Source organism: Theobroma cacao, chromosome 5, assembly GCF_000208745.1.
Source record: "Theobroma cacao cultivar B97-61/B2 chromosome 5, Criollo_cocoa_genome_V2, whole genome shotgun sequence".
Taxonomy (NCBI): domain Eukaryota; kingdom Viridiplantae; phylum Streptophyta; class Magnoliopsida; order Malvales; family Malvaceae; genus Theobroma; species Theobroma cacao.
This window is the reverse complement of record NC_030854.1, coordinates 5,266,493-5,285,380: the sequence shown is the minus strand read 5'-3', so window position 1 is coordinate 5,285,380 and position 18,888 is coordinate 5,266,493. Positions and strand designations below refer to the sequence as shown.

Below are 18,888 nucleotides of genomic sequence, written 5' to 3'. Positions count from 1 at the left end.
TGAATAATTTATTTGGCATTAGCATACTATTCTTGTCCTGCACACTTAAATAAGGATATTAAACACAAAAGAATGGAAATGTTTTATTATCATCAAAAACTAATGGAGCCAACAAGGATCAGGATTTTCATTTAAAGAATCAATAGGATTGGAGATGACAAAAAAAAGGCTTAAAGTTGTTAACCAATAACGCATTTGATTCTGCCATCTACGAAAGTTTTGCACAGAGAATTTCTTTAGCTTTACAGAAATTTGTTCTTCAATAAAAACCATTTAAAAAAAATGCAAAACCAAATCTACTTTGAAATTGTTAGAATCTATACCTGAAAAGATAAAGAAAAACACACAAAAAATAATAATAGATAGTTAACAATTAACAACAAAAGAAATAAAAAAGAGTTTTGAATGTGAAAACCGGTTCGAGGCATGCTATGGAAGGAGCTGACTTCAAAGCAGATTTTCGTCACTACCCCGGTGCAAATAACAAGACATCCTACTCCTAAGATGCAACGAACCACTCAAGGATATTCTAATGTGCACTCAAATATAAAATCTAGCAAACTCGTAAATCTCTAAACTACTCTTGAAAGAATTTTGGAATGAAGAATGATAAAATTTTTGGAAATATGAAATGCTTTGAAAGTATTTTTCAGAAAAAAGAGCTAGGTATTTATAGATAGTAAATTATTACCAACATGCCTCTTTATTTAGACACATGTATTCAAAAGTGAACAAATGTATCCTTCTATAAATACATGGCTTTCTACAATTAAAAAGTCATTCATTTTTAATAAACACAGTAAATTTTGAATCACCAAAAATAAAATAAAAATTTTAAGTAAAATGACAACATGTTTTAAGTTGTGAAACAACATGAATAGTGCCCAAAATGCATATTCAAAATAGCCAGAGACAGATTTCATTAAGTATTCATTAATAACGCTAACGTTATTAGTGGTGTGATTTTGTCGAATTAGTGATGCTAGGTTTGGTGTTTTGATAGTTCTTGGATCCAAGGGCGGCCCTTGGGTGAAGCCACCCAAGCAAGGGCTTTAGGCTCCCAATTTGGGGAGGCCCCAATTTTAAAGAAAATTTATAATTTTATAATAATTATAATATAATTAACTATATTTAAAAATATAAAAATAAAAAATAATTCATCAAATCATTTGTTCTTTTACTTTTTTTAATTATGTGCCTAATAAATCTCAATTTTCTATTACTTCTTTATTTCTAGAATACAATTAATTCTCAACTATATTCTCTTATTTCCAATAAACTAACAGTTATTTAATCATTTTCAACAGTTATTTTTTTTCTCACTTATTTCTCTTATTTCCAATCAACACATTTAATGATTTTCAATAGCTATTTTTTTCCTATATATAAAACTAATTATTTTTTTCAATATATAATATCTACTTTTGAAATCTTCCTTTCTCATTTGCTCTTTCTTTCTTTCTCATTTACTATTTCTTCCTTTAACTTCAATTTTTCTCCAAAGAATACACAAAAAGTCTATTCTTTTATTATCTTCATAAAGCTGTGAGCTTCATTTGCGATTTGCAATAAGTATTCACTAATTAGGTACTATTGTTCTAATCTTTACAGATTTTTTTACTTTAATTTAGATTTATATTATATTGTTATATTATTTTTATTTTATGTGATAGTTGATTTATTTAAATTAAAAATTTTGATTGTTGATTTTATATTAGTCATTTAAAAAATATAAGATAATTATAATAGTTAAATATTTTTAGAATAATGTTAATAATTCCAGTAATTGTTGCTTCAGAAGTTTTTCAAAACTAAAATTAATAAAATCTTATTTAAGATCAACAATGTCTCAAGAAAGATTAAATTGATTGACTATATTATCAATTGAAAAAGAAATATTAGAAAAACTTGATTATAAAAGTTTAATTAAAAATTTTACATCTCAAAAAACTAGAAGAATAAAATTTTAATAATTTTTTTAATTTCAATAAAAAAAATCCCATTTAAATATTTCACTTTAAGCCTTTGAACTTATTGGACCGCCCCTGCTTGGATCTCTAGACTTTCTACAATTCTCAAAGACAAATACGTTTCTTAATCGAACTCTACGAATAGTAATATAAAAGTAATATCATATTTATTAAGAATTATTTGATTGTAACTATAAATTTTACTTGTGAATTTAATCTCGTTATATATATATATAATGTATGGTTTGTAAATTGTTTAAATAAGCATTTGATGTGGCCAGCTAGAAAATGTGAACGCAGGTAGGTGAAGACAAGCGAGAAAAATAACAAAAAGACAAATTGAAGTTGAATAGTAGCAGCTGAGGCTTAATCTAATGTTTTTATTTTATTTTTTTTTTTCTTTCAGGAGGAGCGGAAGGGGTTTCAAAACTAAGGGATACATGCATCTAATTTTAAGGTCAGATACAATCTTTAATCCTCTTAAAAATTAAGGAATAAAATTTAATGTTCATTTTCCTTTTTCTTTTTTTTTAATGTAATATAGAAATTAAGGCTTGATCTATGGTTTTGCTTTTGAACAAGATGGTTTAAACCTCCAAAGCGAATTCAGCCTTTAAACCCAGTAATGCTGGGCTTGAAGATCCAACCACCTCATAAAATACAAATGCAACTGGGGAAGAAAACACTTTACCCCTATTCAGACACTATTATTCTATGTAATATTAGTAGGATTTTTAAATTCTGCAAGTGAAATTAAAAGTATATCATACATTTTTTAACTTACTATATTAACTTATTAATTTTTTTTAAATATAGTTTATTAAAATATATAATAATTCTTTAATTTTATTAGTGGAGTTTAAAAATTGTGTCACTGATATATGAGCAGATTTTCCTTTCTTAAGTGGCGCATTTACTGGGGAAGGAAGGCAACAAAGCTGCTGACTTGGTAACTAGAATAAATGAAAAAAATCAATCTTATTTTGTTTCTTTAACTACTGCTTCTACTCAGCTCTATGAATTCTCGTATGAGTATGTGCTAGTGGTGGCTAAACCTAGCTCTTTGGACTTTATTTCTGCTTGATGCATTCATTCCAGCTCCATTTAAATCCAAAATAAATACCCATAAAATAGGGGAAAATGGGTTGCATACATATGATCCCATCAAATATTTGGTTTGTATGATATTTCATGCAGATTTTAGGTAAACTTTGGTATAAAAAAAGTCTATTGATTGACATTGAAAATTAAAAATTTAATATCAGATGAGCATCCTTTTTACATTAATATGTAAAAATGAAAGGAAGAAAAAGGAAATAATGAGGCCTTGTCAGGGCGCACCATTAACATTAAAAGGATTAAGTTGGAGGTCGGCAAGAGACAGGAATGTAACCTGAGGATATGGTTGGTGTCTTTGACATCTTTTCATCACTGTGTAAAAGTGTGGCATATATTGCAACCATGATAAATTGATAACCCAACTCTCTCTATATATATTTATAAAAGCCAGATGCATTGAACCTCGTGTGAAGTATGTCTAAACAAGTTTTCAAATTCTAATTTTCAAATGATAAAATTAAATTTCAAAATTTTAATTCAAATTTACTTATCAATACATTGAGAGGATTAGTCTAATATAGTTATTATCTCTTTGTAAAATGGATAACAAAACTCAAATTCGAATTTCCCTTTTTCTTTTTTTTTTTTATTTTGGGTACAATGTTTTATCTTGCAAAAGCTGAAAGTATATCTCCAATGCTATAGGCACGTGACCCTATAAAGGAGATTAGGGAACAAACAAAACCAACACTCTATATTCAAGTATTTCTAATCTAAAAGTTTCAAATAGGGGGCAAGTAACGTCCTTTTCATGAGTAAATATCAAATAAGCTTGGGTTATTTTATCAATCATGCATGAATTTCAACGCAAAATTTTGGTCTTGCTGAAAGATAGAGAGGCACTCATAATTTTAAAAATCTTAAAGTCATATATGATAACTTGATTATTTAGACCTATAACGCGATAATAAAGCTTTTTAATTAAATTATTCTATAATTTACTTTTTTTATTGAATGCATAGATTTTTTTATTCTAAATTCAAAGGTAATAATTGTATTTAATGTTGAAATTTTTCCAAGAAAGTAGTATATTTCCAAGCGTTTCTTTCTAGGCAAGTCATTAAAAAATACAATATGTTATTTTTTTTTGTTGAGAAGCAAGGGATCATTCGTTTCCAAACAAGGAGAAAGAGCATCCCCTTTTACTTTACATTGAGGAAGCAGTCACAAAAGCTATAGATTCATATACCTCGTTTGAGTGGTATATTTTTCAATAACTTTTAAACTTATCAAGAGGAACCTGTTTGCAGGCAAAAACAGACGCAAAACAAAACTCCCTCTATCAGAAAAAACAAAAGCAAAAACAGAGTCCCTGTACTTGACTACAAACACAGGGAAATACAATATGTTATTGACCATCCACTTAAATTCTTTTGTTTAATTAAAGTAAATGCTTAATTATTTCCAAAAAAAAGTAAACGCTTAATTAATCCTTAGAGGATTGTGACAAATTGATGAGATTAGGATCAAGAAAAGTGACAATGACAATATTAATGGTGGGGTTGCATTTGCGAGATTATCAACAGATCGTGATGATGGATTTGTGCAACAATTATTAGAAAAGTAAAGCAAGACAAAGTTGTTTCCTATTCTTCTTCTTTTTTTCTATCTTTTTTTTATTTTAATTTAATACATTTGAAGTAATTGAGAACATCGAAATTTTAGTAAAAGAAACATTTTGTAAGTTAAATCTACTATATAAAAGAAACATTTTATAAGCTTCAATCATAAGGTGCATATATGTTAAGTCAAGAGATACAAATTTTTGTGTAATTAAGTCAAGAGATAATCTATATTTTATAACATGATAACGCAAGTAACAACTAGTGTTACAATGACAAATTCTGTATTAATCATTGCTTTATAGTAATATTTTTCTTAGTAAATCACATGCACCATGCATCATCAATATTGAAGAAAAAATATTAAGTACATATTTAACACAGAGAATTATTTCCAAAATGAAAATTAAACAAAAAAAAACGTTGAAATTGGGTTTGGTTTGGTAAGAAAATTAAAAATGAAAAAAAAAAAGGTTGCCATACATGCTACTCTAAACCAAAGCAGTTGACCTTTTTCATGGCACGAAGGTGAGTGGTGTGCCAAAAGTGTACAAAAGAACAATCATGATTCACACGAGAGAGGGGGACGGTGGGCAACTGCACACGAAATCTTTTTGGAGGAACTAAACTGTTTGACTTTGACTTCTATAAAGAGGTGACAGAAAAAGTAAACAAAACAGACAAATCCACCCCTTGTTTCTAGCCCCGGAAGGAGGCTTTTCTTCTTTTTTTTCTCTTTATATAAATCAAGTAACTTCCTTCTCTTTAGAAATTACAAGTAGGGTTTAAAGTTTAAATCTTCTGAAATTTATGATTCAAATGGCTTTAGCCGCACTCAAAACACAGCTCAAGAATTTTGTTCAATCTATGTTTGATGAGGTATCATGTTCCCCTTCATTTTTCTTGTCATAAAGCATCTTCATGTAAAATTGTAGACTTTATGTAAGGTTTAGGATTTCAAGTATTAAGTTTATGTAATTGTGTTGTTTTCCAGGGAGTGCTGGACAGCCAGTTCAGTCAAATTCAAGCTTTGCAGGATTCAAGTAATCCAAACTTTGTCGACGAAGTGATTACTTTGTTTTGCACTGATGCAGAAAGGATCATAACAGAATTGAACAAATATCTGTAATCTCAAACCTCAGATGCTACCGTATGCTGTTACCATTAGCCTTCTTAAGTATACTTTCTGAGTCAATTTTGTATCCTAAACAATGTTATATTTGCAGGGGTTATCAAAGTGTTGATTTTAGCAAGTTGGATACTTATGTTCATCAACTTAAAGGAAGTAGCTCAAGGTAATATAGCTGTATCATTTGCTTCTTAGGAATGTCTTTGTTCTTTTAAGTACCCTATCTGTAATTTGCATACATTACGATGAAGGAAACTTGTTTATGTTGTCCATTTCAATGGTGTCAGATAAGAAATCCTTTCCTTTCAAACTTAGAAAACACCAGTCTGACAGTTTAATAGTATATCCCATGATCAAATCCTGATGTCTATATATTAATTCAATTTCCCTTGATGCTCATTATCCTCATCAGGAAACAATTGTAAGCGTTTGAAAATTTTTTCTATGGTTTAAATTATGAGATTTTCTGCTATTAAGCTATATTGTGGAGTAATCTCTGTGTTTCAAATGAAAATAGCAACATTTTTTTCTGGCGTTCTGTTTTCTGCTAATCTCATAGTTTATGGTAGTTCTTAGTCATTTGGAATGATCCTTGGGACTTTGCCTTTTGAACTTTTCTCTTCTGTGTTTGGTCTCCCAGCATTGGTGCACATCGCTTGAAACTTGCTTGTGTTAACCTTCGTCAAGCTTCTGATGACCGGAGCAAGGAAGGGTGAGAGAACAAGCTTCCTCTTTTCCGATTCGTTCTTCAATATTATACAAGTATTGCGTGTTTTTATGCTATTGTTGGCCCCATGAATAACAAACAACTTCCTCAAACCTTCACCCCAATCAGCCAGAGAAAATCATCTATAATACCAAAAGAAGGAATTCTGGAGGTAGATGTCTGTCATTTAACCCCGCTTATCAGACTTACGGCTTCAAGGCATATAGTTCCACTTGTGCAATACTTTTGACTGTTACTACTTTTCTGTATGGTTTTCCATCACAAGGAGGCAAAAGCATCTAAAGTGATCCTCTTGTTAAGTTAAAAAGTCACCTATTTATATGTGAATATATATTATATATACTATCCATGCTCCTCCGTATATTACAAGCCAAACGGATGGTTGTTTTCTCGGTTGTGCGATTACAATGTTAGAAACACAGTCTCTCCTTAACTGGCATTTCAGATTGTTTGATGCTCTATTCTCTAGATTTTGGCAGTAGCTGCTATGGTCTTTAAGCGTTTTTATCCGTTCTCTGTTGACCCTTTTATCAGGGTATATCATTCAGATCATATCCTTAAAGATCTGAGAAGCCGTGGGTTCAATTTGTTATTATTAGCCCCAATTTGATAAATTTGTTGTCCGCGACTGTGCAGGTGCGTGCGAGCTTTAAATTCAATCACCCGCGAATACTGCCTTTTGCGCAGTAAATTTCAAACCCTGATTCAGGTAACGCATGATCTTATAGTGTTTGTTATTAGAATGATTGGCTTGAAACTCTCTGATATCATGGTTAAAACTCTGTAAATGATGCAACGGTCGAATCCCCTGCTTTGAATTATTGGTTTTTTGACACTTTAAAAATGGTTTCTTACTGTGGTGCATTTGCTTGTTCCAATAATTCCCCATTTCCGGTGTTGCAGCTAGAGAGGAGTATCATTGCCCTTGAGACCAACCGGCAATGAGTAGATAGCGCTACAATGCAGTGCTCGGTCAACCTAAATTTTTGAGGAACACTTCCCATTTTATCTTGAATAGGTCAACATTGTTTTTCCATTTTGATTAACTAAATGTATGGCTCTTGGATATTGAGTTGACCTTCTTTTATAATAAGTGACCAAGGAATCAGTTAGTGCTTTATATTGCTTTTAGACTTTACGTTACAAGTATGAATAATCATGTTTGCACCAACATAGACAATAAAATATGCTCTTTTTGCTTCTTCTTTTTTGTTCCTTTTGTTGGATTATAGACTTTTGTCAAATGGCCATAGGGTTTTGTTTGACAGGATAATTTGTTGCATTATGTATTGTTTTTTTCACTTGATCTATGTTTCTCATAACATTTATAAATATAATATGCAATAAAAGTTATGAATCAAATCAATAATTTAATTCGAAATAAAAATTAAAAATTAAAAAGTGACAGTCGTCACTTTACCATCACTTTCAATCTGTTCTTAAAACGTCACAAAAATTTTCTTTTATGAAAAAGGAAGGGATTCAAACTACAATTTTTAAGTTAAAATATTCATAAGCATTATTTTTAAAAGCTAAAGTTTTAGATTAGAGACGGACTTGAAAATGTGATCCCATGGCCAACATGACTGTAAGAGCTTTAATTGTGGGAACTGGTTGTTTCAAAGCAACAGAGGAACAGGCAGGATATTTTGCTGATGTTGATGCTACAAATGTCACCTCCTGTACCATAACTATACTAGCTCCCCAATCAAGAAATGTGATTGGAGCTGTGCAACTTTTTTGTGCAGTATCAATTGATAAAGGCGGTCCATGGTAGAATCATTCCTAGGAATGCCATTGAAATCTTTTGAGCTCTGAGATATTAGAAAAGGCATGACGGATATTTGTTGATTCCTAAGTAGAGATGAATACTACATGTTATTTCTCATAAAAGAAAGTTGCAGCGACAGCTAACTGAAGCAACTAAAGTAGAAAAAAATAATGCATCTCCTGCTGCATTCTCATGAAAGAAATGATTTTGAAGTAAACTTCTACAAGACCTTTAGCATACAAAACGTAGACCGGCAAAGCACTCATCCCCAAAAAATCCCAGTCGGCAGCCCATTTTCCAGGCTAACAAGTAACAACTTCCTAGACATGGCTGTGCTTGATGCTTCAAGGCTTCCACGCTTATGTTTTTCTCTCCCTGATCTGCTCTCTCCAGTGTTGGGCTTGGATACAATCATACAGTATGTCTTTTTCTTTTGTAGGATCAGTATATGTCCTTTCATAATCTTGAAACTTGGATTGGTCAAGACATGGACCAAGTCAGAATATTTGAAGATGACGAGGGGAAAACACGTAAGAAAAGTGGGAAACCTTCTCCAGACTGGTGACTGGTGAGAAACCAATTTCCAGTAACTGGCTTTAGCCAGTTCAGGAACTAGCCGGACTAGCAGGTAATTTTCTTGATTAATTTAAAATAGTTGATGCATCCGGTAATACATGAAAACATCCATCAAAGCCTCTCAGCATAATGCATAATTTGAAATTTTGCGTAATGGAATAAACAGCTAATGGATACTTATGAATCGCATTAAAGGCAACTACGATAATGCTATATAGCCATTCCAAAAAGGCTGAATTGACATAAAAGCGTATCAGATCTTTACTTTCACTAATGCATCCATTATACTAGAAGCAGAAAACCTAAAGATAAACTCATGGTAAATTAAAAAAAAAAAACTCATCGTATATTACACTCAGGTGGCAGAAGTGCCATCAGCATTATGGTCATACGATATTGGCTGAGCTGTAGTTGGTGCAAGACCACCAGGACGCCTGTATGCTGAAGGTGTAGTAGGGGTACGCGGCATTCTTGGAGACAGGATTGGGGAACGGGTGTGAGGAGTTCTCGGGGACAGGTTGACAAACTCTAATGCTTGTTGTCTCAGTTCTACAGGGTAGTCGGCAACACACCCAATCCTAGGCCCAGCCCCAGTTGACCATTTGAGTGACAGTTGATGTCCTAATTGGTATGATTTCGCGGCCTTCTTGGAGTTGATCCTTTGCAATATAGCTTTTTCAGGCACCTCAGCTTTTGGGCTCTGAAGGCCACCAGATAAAGTCCTTTTGTAATTATTTGTGGTCTCTGTTTGATTTGTTTCAGATGATTCAGACAACAAATTCTTCTCTTCATTGTCAATTCCACGTTCAGTAGGCACTGAGATTGTTGAAACTAGAACTGTAGTCCCACCACTGCTGGGTTTGCCATCATCATAGGCGTCAGAATCATCAGCTACCCGGCATATCTGGAAACAAGATACAAATGTCAGTCATCATATCTGTTATTGGAATGACTGAATAAAATGGCATGATCCATTTGACTGAAAAAGGAACCAAAGGTTCAAGGATAACAACCAGCAAGTATAAGAAATAGCTAAGCAGATAAGTACATATAATCTCTTGCAATTTCTGTCAGAGTTCTCAACAACTGCCATTTTGGGGAATGATAACATTTGTGTAGATATCAAGATTTCTCTTGATGCAACATTGAAACATCAAATGTTCAGTTTAACAATTACTAAAGAGAACATGGATAAATTGAAAGGTTACCTCAACTTCACTAAGGTTCACTCCATTCTCCTTCAGAAAGGAGAGAAAACTCTTAAGACTATCTTCTGTTGGCCGGTAATGTCCACTGTATGCAGAGATGGACTGAAAAATCAAGAAAATCAGGAGTTAATGTATCAGAACTTTAATAAGATTGTCAAACAATAGAAGGAAGAAGGCATTGGCCTCTTAGCTGCAATGATGAATTACTTATGTAAATTTGATGGAAGTATCCAGTCATTCAAAGGCAACCAACAATAAGGGCAGTAGGCAACATTCCTGGTACACTACAAAATCCTTAATCATCATGAACCTATACCTTCAGAAATCCATGCTCTGCCACCAGCCTACCAGCTGCTAATGTCGCTCCTCCAGCCAAAAAGCTAGAATGATGAAACATTCCTTTCTTCTTCTGCAAGGTACAAAAGACATTTTAGGTTTTTAGATATGTTATGAAGAAACAATCTTTCACAGAAACAGTCTTTCACAGTCAGATGCTTACCGCTCCAGCATACAGTTTCTTGGAGGTGCTCATAACAAATATCCATTTCCCCTCTTTCAATCCTTTGGATGTATCAAGGACATTTCTAGTTTGTTTGTGGATAATCTTCCCTTCAACAACAATGAACTCATAATTCTCCCTCTCTTGCTGTTTCCCAACAGACGCATGCACGCACCAAAGAAAACACATCAGGATTTTTGCAACAACTATAATTGACAATTTCTTACACGATACTATAAATTTATATCTAGATTGAATCTAACATATTAAAGCACGTACAGGTCCAAGGTACTTAATACATTGTTGTCGAAGCTTTGATCTCGGGCATTCTTTGAGATCAATCTCTTTGCCATCCCCTATATCCAACCTGTAGGTAGCACGAATGAAAAGCTCTTGAGCAATCAACTTCTTTAAACACCTACTAGCGTAAGCAACCCTTTCTTTCTAGGGAAATTTCAAGTTAATAGCAATTGAATTCACAGCGTAACAATAACAGCAACGTGATTGGCATTACCAGTAGAAAAATGGTTGACCAGCATCGTCTTTAGACCACTCATCATAGTAAATATGCAAGTTATGCCCATAGCGATGACGTGGATCAATCTACAGTTCAAAAAAATGTTAAAGAGTCGATCAAAAAAATCTAAAATTTGAAATGAACTTATTTTTTTATCAAAGTGAAAGACTAAGGAGATCAAATTACAGCTTCAATCCAATGTTGAAAAGCCAATTTTTGTGCTTTGGCGTCTTTGGACAATCCCTTCCCGACCTGACAAAATTCCAAATATTACTATTTATGCGAAAAAGAACAATAATTTGTAAAATGAAAAATAAGGAACAAAAGACAAGAAAAATCAAGAATCGCCGTCAAACGCAGCTTTTCATATAAAAATATTTTTAATAGAAAAGATGAAGCAAAAGGGAAAAAGAATACCTTAGAAGCATTTAAGCCAACACGATTCCACCTTGAAACAGCAGTTTCTGGTTTCAAATAATTAAAAAACGAAATTGTGCTGTGATTAAGCCTTGCATAATCTAAAACCAGCCACCTGAAAAAAAAAATATTTATAACCCAACGATATAAAATGCAAAATATAAAAATATAAAAAAAAAAAGAGACAAAGACAAAGATTTTATGTACTCACCAGAGTTCTTCTGCGACAACAGCGGAATCTGCTAACCTACGCCGTGTCCGATAACTCCTGTACACCTTCTGAACCTTAACTGCCGCGTTCGAATGAGAAGAAGCGCCACTAGACGCGAGATTCGAACCCGAAAAATCTCGACCGTCGATCAACGACTCCATCGGCATTTCCAAGCCACCACCATTATTCCCCGACGGGGTATCTGATTCGCTTGCTTCTTTCGGACTATCCATAGAGAAAAAATCCAACGGTTCGGATCCAACACGAAAGCCGCTGTTCTGAAGGCCGGGGGAGGAAATGTTATAGAACGGAGACTTTGACTGGAGATCGAAATTTGAAACAGCTGTTTTAGTTTCAATTACTTCCATTGTTTTTTTTTTTTTTCTACTAGACTTAGTCAAAACAGTTCACACCAAACAAAGCCTTAGAATTTTTAAGGGAGACAAAAAAACAAAGGAAAAGAAAAAACTTCTGGTTGCTGGTTTTGAGAGAAGGACAGAGCAGCAAAGAACATAAATAGAGGAGCTGGAGGTTTGGAATTCCCCCGGGAAACCCACCAGTCAATTTTTAGTATTCCACTCGGTTCCAGTGAAATGAGTGCCTCACGCGCTAAGGTCGAGAGTGAGTTTTTTCTTAAGTCGTTTGTTGTAGTGAGAGAAACTAGAGACAAGAAACTAGGAAAAGGATAGCGAAATTTTAAAGGAGAATTTAGAGGCATGGGATTGTGTGTGGATCACGTGGTTAAACTTGTTTTTGCATTTATTTTTGGTTTTGGGAGAAAGGAGAAAGCTAATGGGAAATGACTCAAATCTTGAAGGCTCTTTCGGTTATTTCCTGGAAAGATGAAGAAGAAAAGAGCGAAGAATATGCCAAAAGAGATCATAAAAACAAAGAACTGGGAGATTTTGATTATGTCCAGATTGTTTATCACTTTCTTCTTGAATGTTTCTTTTTTTCATCGGAAGGGAATCATTGCATAATTGACTCTCTTTTTTTCTATCATAACTGATTTTAGAAACCATCTTGCTAAATATGATAAAATTCAGATAAGTTTTGTTCATAAATAAGCTAATATGGCTGCAATGGGTGGCTACCTAAATCACTAAAGGGATATGCCCTATGAACTAGATCTCTTTGGTTCATACTGCATTTCTAAAAAGGAAGTAGGAAGGCATAAAGGGAATCATTGTTTTTTCTTCTCTCAATTTATCTCTGTGTTTTTTTTTTTTTTTTTTGTATTTTGACTTAGCTCCTTGTACATTTATGAATTTTTGTTTTGTAATAGAAATATTTTTTTTCTGGGCAAAACAAATTCATTGCATAATTGGAATCTTGAAACTTGAAAATATTTTAAATTCTACTATTATAAGGTTTGGCAGCAGTGATTTATTTTAAAATTTATAGTTTTTTGGTATTTAAATTATCATGTTTGGTAAAATTTTGGTAATGGGGCGATTTAAGATTATTTAAAGTGATTAGATGATTAATTTGAAAGGTGATGGATGAAAAACTTTTTCATGGTGATAAAAGTGATATAGTTATTTGCATTATTCAAAATAAAATTCTTAATTTTACAAAATTCAAAAAGTATATTACATGTTTTTCTTTTATTTTTTATGTTATATACTATTTTAATTTTCTCAACAAATTCATTATTACTATAATAGATTTAATTTCACTTGCTCATTCATTCAAAGACTTTATGAAATTAATATTTTAGAAGTATAATTTACTTATTGATAAATATTATAATTTTCCTATTTGTTGATTAAATCATTTAATTGTTCCTTCTTTCCAAGACATAAAATATTAATATTTTACTAATTGTTATCTCTATACAATGTTCAAATTATTGTTATTTTTAACTATTATGAATATTTTGGTATTTTAAATGAATATCATGTTTTGAGTTTTACGGAACACCAAACACAGGGATATATTATTTCCTTTGGTTAATAATTGTTAACCAAACATTATTTTCATTGCAATGATAAGATCACCTTGAGGATATGATTAATTATTGTAAATGATACCAAACTCTACTTATGTGTTTCCCTTTGTCACTTTATAAATTTATTAAGGTTATAAAATTTTTGGTTATGGCATTTTTTTAAAAAAAAAATGCCTATATTTGATGCATTATTTATATACTTTAATGAATATTCAGTTTTTTTTAAAAAATAATTTAAAACTTTTATCTCAACATCATTTTACCCTTGTCAGTGGTCACTTAAATTAAACACATAATATTCAATGTTTCGATTTTAAGCCTTCTCGATCATACATATAGATAGAAAGTAACGCAGCTTAACTAATATTCTATTTTTTTTCCTATTAATCCATAAAAATCACATCCGCAGCCCACACGAAAAACTGCCCTTCAATACCTTTTGTATGGTTTAATTTGCTAGAATATGTACCACTCAGGTGCCAATAAAGTCAATACTTGGTAGCGAGAAGTATGGACTGCAAATGAGCCTAGGACCTACATACAGGATCTGCATTTATTTTCTCTAATGTCTCCATTTTTTCCCACCGTGAAATTATAGTTCAGTGACTTATAAGTATGGGATAAATCCCACATTGAACACATTTTGACATGACATCCCTTAAATTTTTTACTAAGAAATGAAAACTTTGATTGTAGTCTCTGTCTCCTGTAACGTTTTGTTCTCAACTAACAAGCGCAATTTTTTTTTGTTAACTTGTTAATATATATATACACACACACAGACACACATACCAACAAATAAATAAAAAAAAATTTAACTTTATTATATTGAAATTAATCATAACCATGAATCAATTTACAAATTTTCTTCACGAAATGTATGATTCTGTTTATCTTTGTTCATTAATTTGTAATACAAGCAATCAAATTAACAAATGCTTACTCCCAAGCAAATCACGACTATAACTAATTTAATTCTTACACATTTCACGATGATAAAATAATTTTGTGACATGATTTTAATGTTTATCATATGAAAAAGTAGGTCAAAGAAATTGAATTCCATTGTTTTCCAGTGTTGAATATTATGTTTACCACATGCATTAAATTTGTCATAATACAGCTGACGACACACGATATTTGGAAATCTGGACTTGAATTATATACTCGTTGTGGCTCCAACCTTTCCTATAAAAGGCCGAAACACCGACCGTAATAAAAATGAAAATATTTAGCTAAAAATAAATAAATTTGCTTGACTTTTACGTATTACTACATACGTAATGTGTGGTTTTTTTTTTTTTTTTGGGTTTAAATAAAATATCTAAATTGCACGAATTGCTTAAATTAAACAATCGTGAAGCACGTATTTTTGTTTGGGCAGGGTTTTCTAAAGGATGATTACACATCTACATTTTGTTCAATTCAAGTAAACTATATTTAGCGTTTGTTGTTTTATCACGCGCATACAATGCACTCAAATTCAACTTATCCTATCATGACAAACAGAATTGTTTGACTAACATTTTTGTATACATGTATTACACATATGAAATTCTTCCTTATTATTTTTAGTATGAATCTAAAAGCATGTATCATCATTTATAAATGTATATTTGCTGAATAAAAAGATTTTCTAGTTCAATATTGATGAAAATTTTGACTTTAAACGATTACTACAATTATAATTATTCATTTTAAATAGCTTTTCGAAAAATGTTTTCAACTTTTTAATTAAGGCATCAAAATTTGTTAGTGTGATATAATTAATTTGTTTAAGAGGAAACCATACGTAAGAACGAAAAAATAAATATTAGAAAATTAGAAAAATTTGAGATTGATATGTATGTATATGTGTTTACATCTACATACTAATTATATATACGTAATTTTTTACATTAGGTATATTGGATAATAATTCTTCAAAAATAATTATAAAACTATATGTAAATATTATTTACCTATATTGTTTTAATTTATAAAGAAAAATGTAAAGAAAAAAAGGGACGGCTATGTTCGCCGACTACTTTTATCCCGCAAGTGTATAAGATACACTAATTAAAAATCCTTCAAGTTGTAAGTTGTAATAAATTAAAATTAAGATTATTTTTAAATACTTTTATTTATTATCAAAGTTCATTGCACTTAAATATTTATTTATTTAGTCATATTTGGACAATAATTATATATAGAATAAAAATATTTTTAAGTACAAATTTAATTTTATATAAACATATAAGAGATAATTATAATTGAAAGACAATAATCTATCTATCTATAATATATATAAAAATTATGGTGTTGAAAATTTTTTTAAATGATGGAAAGGGACATATTTGTTTATTATATGTCTAAATTGTCATTCTAAATTTTTTTAGCATAAATATTAATAAAATTTATCCAATTTGTGAATAAAAGATTGTAAATACATTATTTTCATTAAAAACATGTTTTTAAATTCTAATAGTATTCAATAATTTTTGTATAAATATATATTAAAATTTTTATTTATATATTAGATAAATCTTATTAATATTTACATTATAAAATATTTTTAATGAAAGTCATCCTATACAATTAAAATTCTTATATATTTACAAATCAAATAACTTTTGTTGGTATAAATAATAAAAAAAACTATTAAAAATCAAAACATATAATGAACAAAAATGATATTTTTACCAATAAAATTTTTTTCAACATCCATACCTTATATATATTATAAATTATAAAAATACATCATGATGAAATTTTTAACTTCACAAATTTGTTTATAAATTATCACGTATTTATTTAATAATTAAATTATTAATTATTTTTTAAAATATATCATAAATGAACAAAAACAAACTCTATAATTTTTTTAAATCAAAATCTTCACCGTTAATGTATTAAATAATAATCATTAAAACTATACTACATCTAAGAGAGTTGAAGATAAAAAAGAAAAAGGAAACAACATTTATTCATTATAAAAAAGTACTTTAATATATAAATTGTGGTGTATCCTAAATTATACTTTCTGTGGTCGGCGTGCTTCAACTTGACTTAATGTGACCTCCCAAGTCAGCACCCAGAAGCACTTGAAATAGACGCGCCGACAGTAGGTGTGAAGAGTCAGGATGGGACAAAAGGGACAATTACGTGGGGCCTTCTGCCTCCGGTTCGCGTCTCCCCCACGCGCGAATATGGCCACCGTCCTTTTTTTAGTGTCAGTAAAACTGGATTTGGCGTCAAAACGATTAAGAAACTTTGATTAAACAGTAATTAATTACAATTAACAAAAGACTTCGTCATCTCCAAAGTCCAAAGGAGTAGCGCACCATGGGTCAGACTCCTGCCAATTTTGTCTCGTTGGGCCTTTTTTTGCCTTCTTGGTCATACCACGTGATATGGTTTGGCCATTAATTAACCTTGAGTGAGGATTTCATTACATATGTGCCATCGACCGTGGACTTTGGGCTGAACCAACTAAAATTCTCGTGATTATCTTAACAACTAGTAGTAAAGAAATACCAGTGGGAGACCTAATTTCGTTAGCGTCTTCGTCATTGATGGAGTCATTTTGTTAAAAGAATTGCATTTGTAGTTTTATTTAGTTGTTAATTACTAGGAAATATTAAATACTAATAGTTAACATGTGCAATCTTTTTCCTCTAAAATGATGTTAGTTAAATAAATTGGAGGACTACTATGCACGGGTTAATAAAACAGATGCATTGATGACAATTGCATTGAACGTCAAATATATTATAAAAATGACTGTGGTAAATCAGTAATACATAAAATTACAACTCATTTTTCACATATGATTTTTCTTTTGTTGAGTCGGATTTGTTCTACAAGTGCGTCTCCAAAAATCAATTAATAGAACTTAAAATTTCATTTTAAAGATATCAGATTCTAATTCTGGAAATGATGGAATGAGATTTGTGTGATGGAAAGAGAGTATTTACCATCATATGGCTCAAAATCTTATGTATCAAAAAAATTTTCATAAGTTTATTTGTAATATATATATATGTAATTGTATAATTAAATTTTCATAAGATAAGTTACTATAGATTGATAAGTTCAATAAAATAAAAAAATGTGAAGAATACTGATAATGATGACATGCTACGTGTCATTAATTGGCATTGACCAAAATGCAAAAGGTTCAATTCCCTTGCAATAATTGTACTTACTAAACATAACCAACGCTCAAAATTAAAAACCATTAAGTTTATGGGTTCAATGTTGTCAGCTCATCAGCTATCGTTGTGGCATGTGCACCACTCATTAGAAATTATGGAGAGACTAATAAATGGGATAGCACTGCAGCAAGGGGACCCCATTGACTGTAATATATTAGGTGCATGCATCACGTTCAATTCAACCCTATTTGATAATCTTGTTTGCCTTTTTCCTCTTATCAATAAATAATTGCTGTATTGTTTTACGGTGATCCAAGTTTTTTTATTTGTAGTAATCAATCCTTTAAGTCCTCTATTTATGGATCATGAAAAATTGACTCCCCACCCCCTACCCCCAGAAAAAGAAGGGCTCTGGTATAAAACAAAAGGGGAAAATATATATATATACTGTAAAAGTACTGATTGTCAAAAAATTATGAATTTTCCTCTTTTTATTTACGTTGGCTACTTATATATAACCAACCCTGTTGCTGCAATACATAATATCCTTATGAAAACGTCTGCGTTTTGAACTATATATATTGACTGAAAATAATGTATTTTCTTAGACTTGGGTACGTAAAAGATATGTAATTACAACCATATATATTGAAATTTGTTGATTGATCCATTGGCATAGTCAATATATAATAACATACAAAAATGACCTTCTATATATATGTAATTAACAGGTTATGTTTGGTTAGCGAAATAGATAAGAGTGAAATAAAATAACTATTATATGAGAATAGAATATAATAGTTATTATGTAATTTAGTATAATAAATTAAATTAGACAGGAATAGTTATTATGACTTATTATTATATTTGGTTGATAAAATAATTTTGAAATAAGAAAGGAATAAAGAATAAAAAGATAAAAATATTTTTTATTATAATATATAATTATTTATTCTATTTTTAAATATTAATAATTGATAATTTATTTAAAATATTAATAATATTAATTTAAATATTAATATTTTATTTAACTTAAATATTATTATGATCAATTATTTTATTTTATTTTAAAATTAAAATTTATATAATAATAGT

The 18,888-nt window shown here is 30.6% G+C and overlaps 2 protein-coding genes across 3 annotated transcripts; one reads left to right on the top strand and one right to left on the bottom strand.

Annotated features, from left to right (window-relative positions):
- Positions 5,402-7,718, top strand: LOC18598194 (histidine-containing phosphotransfer protein 1). 2 transcript variants are annotated; one of them, XM_007027612.2, is made up of 6 exons: positions 5,402-5,530; positions 5,646-5,776; positions 5,878-5,946; positions 6,421-6,492; positions 7,144-7,216; positions 7,411-7,718. In XM_007027612.2, exons 1-6 carry the CDS (start codon positions 5,462-5,464, stop codon positions 7,450-7,452), a joined length of 456 nt encoding a protein of 151 aa, XP_007027674.1. In that variant the 5' UTR covers positions 5,402-5,461; the 3' UTR covers positions 7,453-7,718. The 2 variants fall into 2 exon arrangements, with proteins under 2 accessions (XP_007027674.1, XP_017976740.1); XM_018121251.1 differs by lacking the exon at positions 7,411-7,718 and having other exon boundaries at positions 7,144-7,332.
- On the bottom strand, positions 8,991-12,239 carry LOC18598193 (IQ domain-containing protein IQM3). Its single transcript, XM_007027611.2, has 9 exons — positions 11,707-12,239; positions 11,496-11,610; positions 11,265-11,330; positions 11,076-11,164; positions 10,841-10,928; positions 10,562-10,708; positions 10,379-10,471; positions 10,063-10,164; positions 8,991-9,758 (listed from the first exon to the last, which is right to left on the bottom strand). Exons 1-9 carry the CDS (start codon positions 12,072-12,074, stop codon positions 9,210-9,212), a joined length of 1,617 nt encoding a protein of 538 aa, XP_007027673.2. The 5' UTR covers positions 12,075-12,239; the 3' UTR covers positions 8,991-9,209.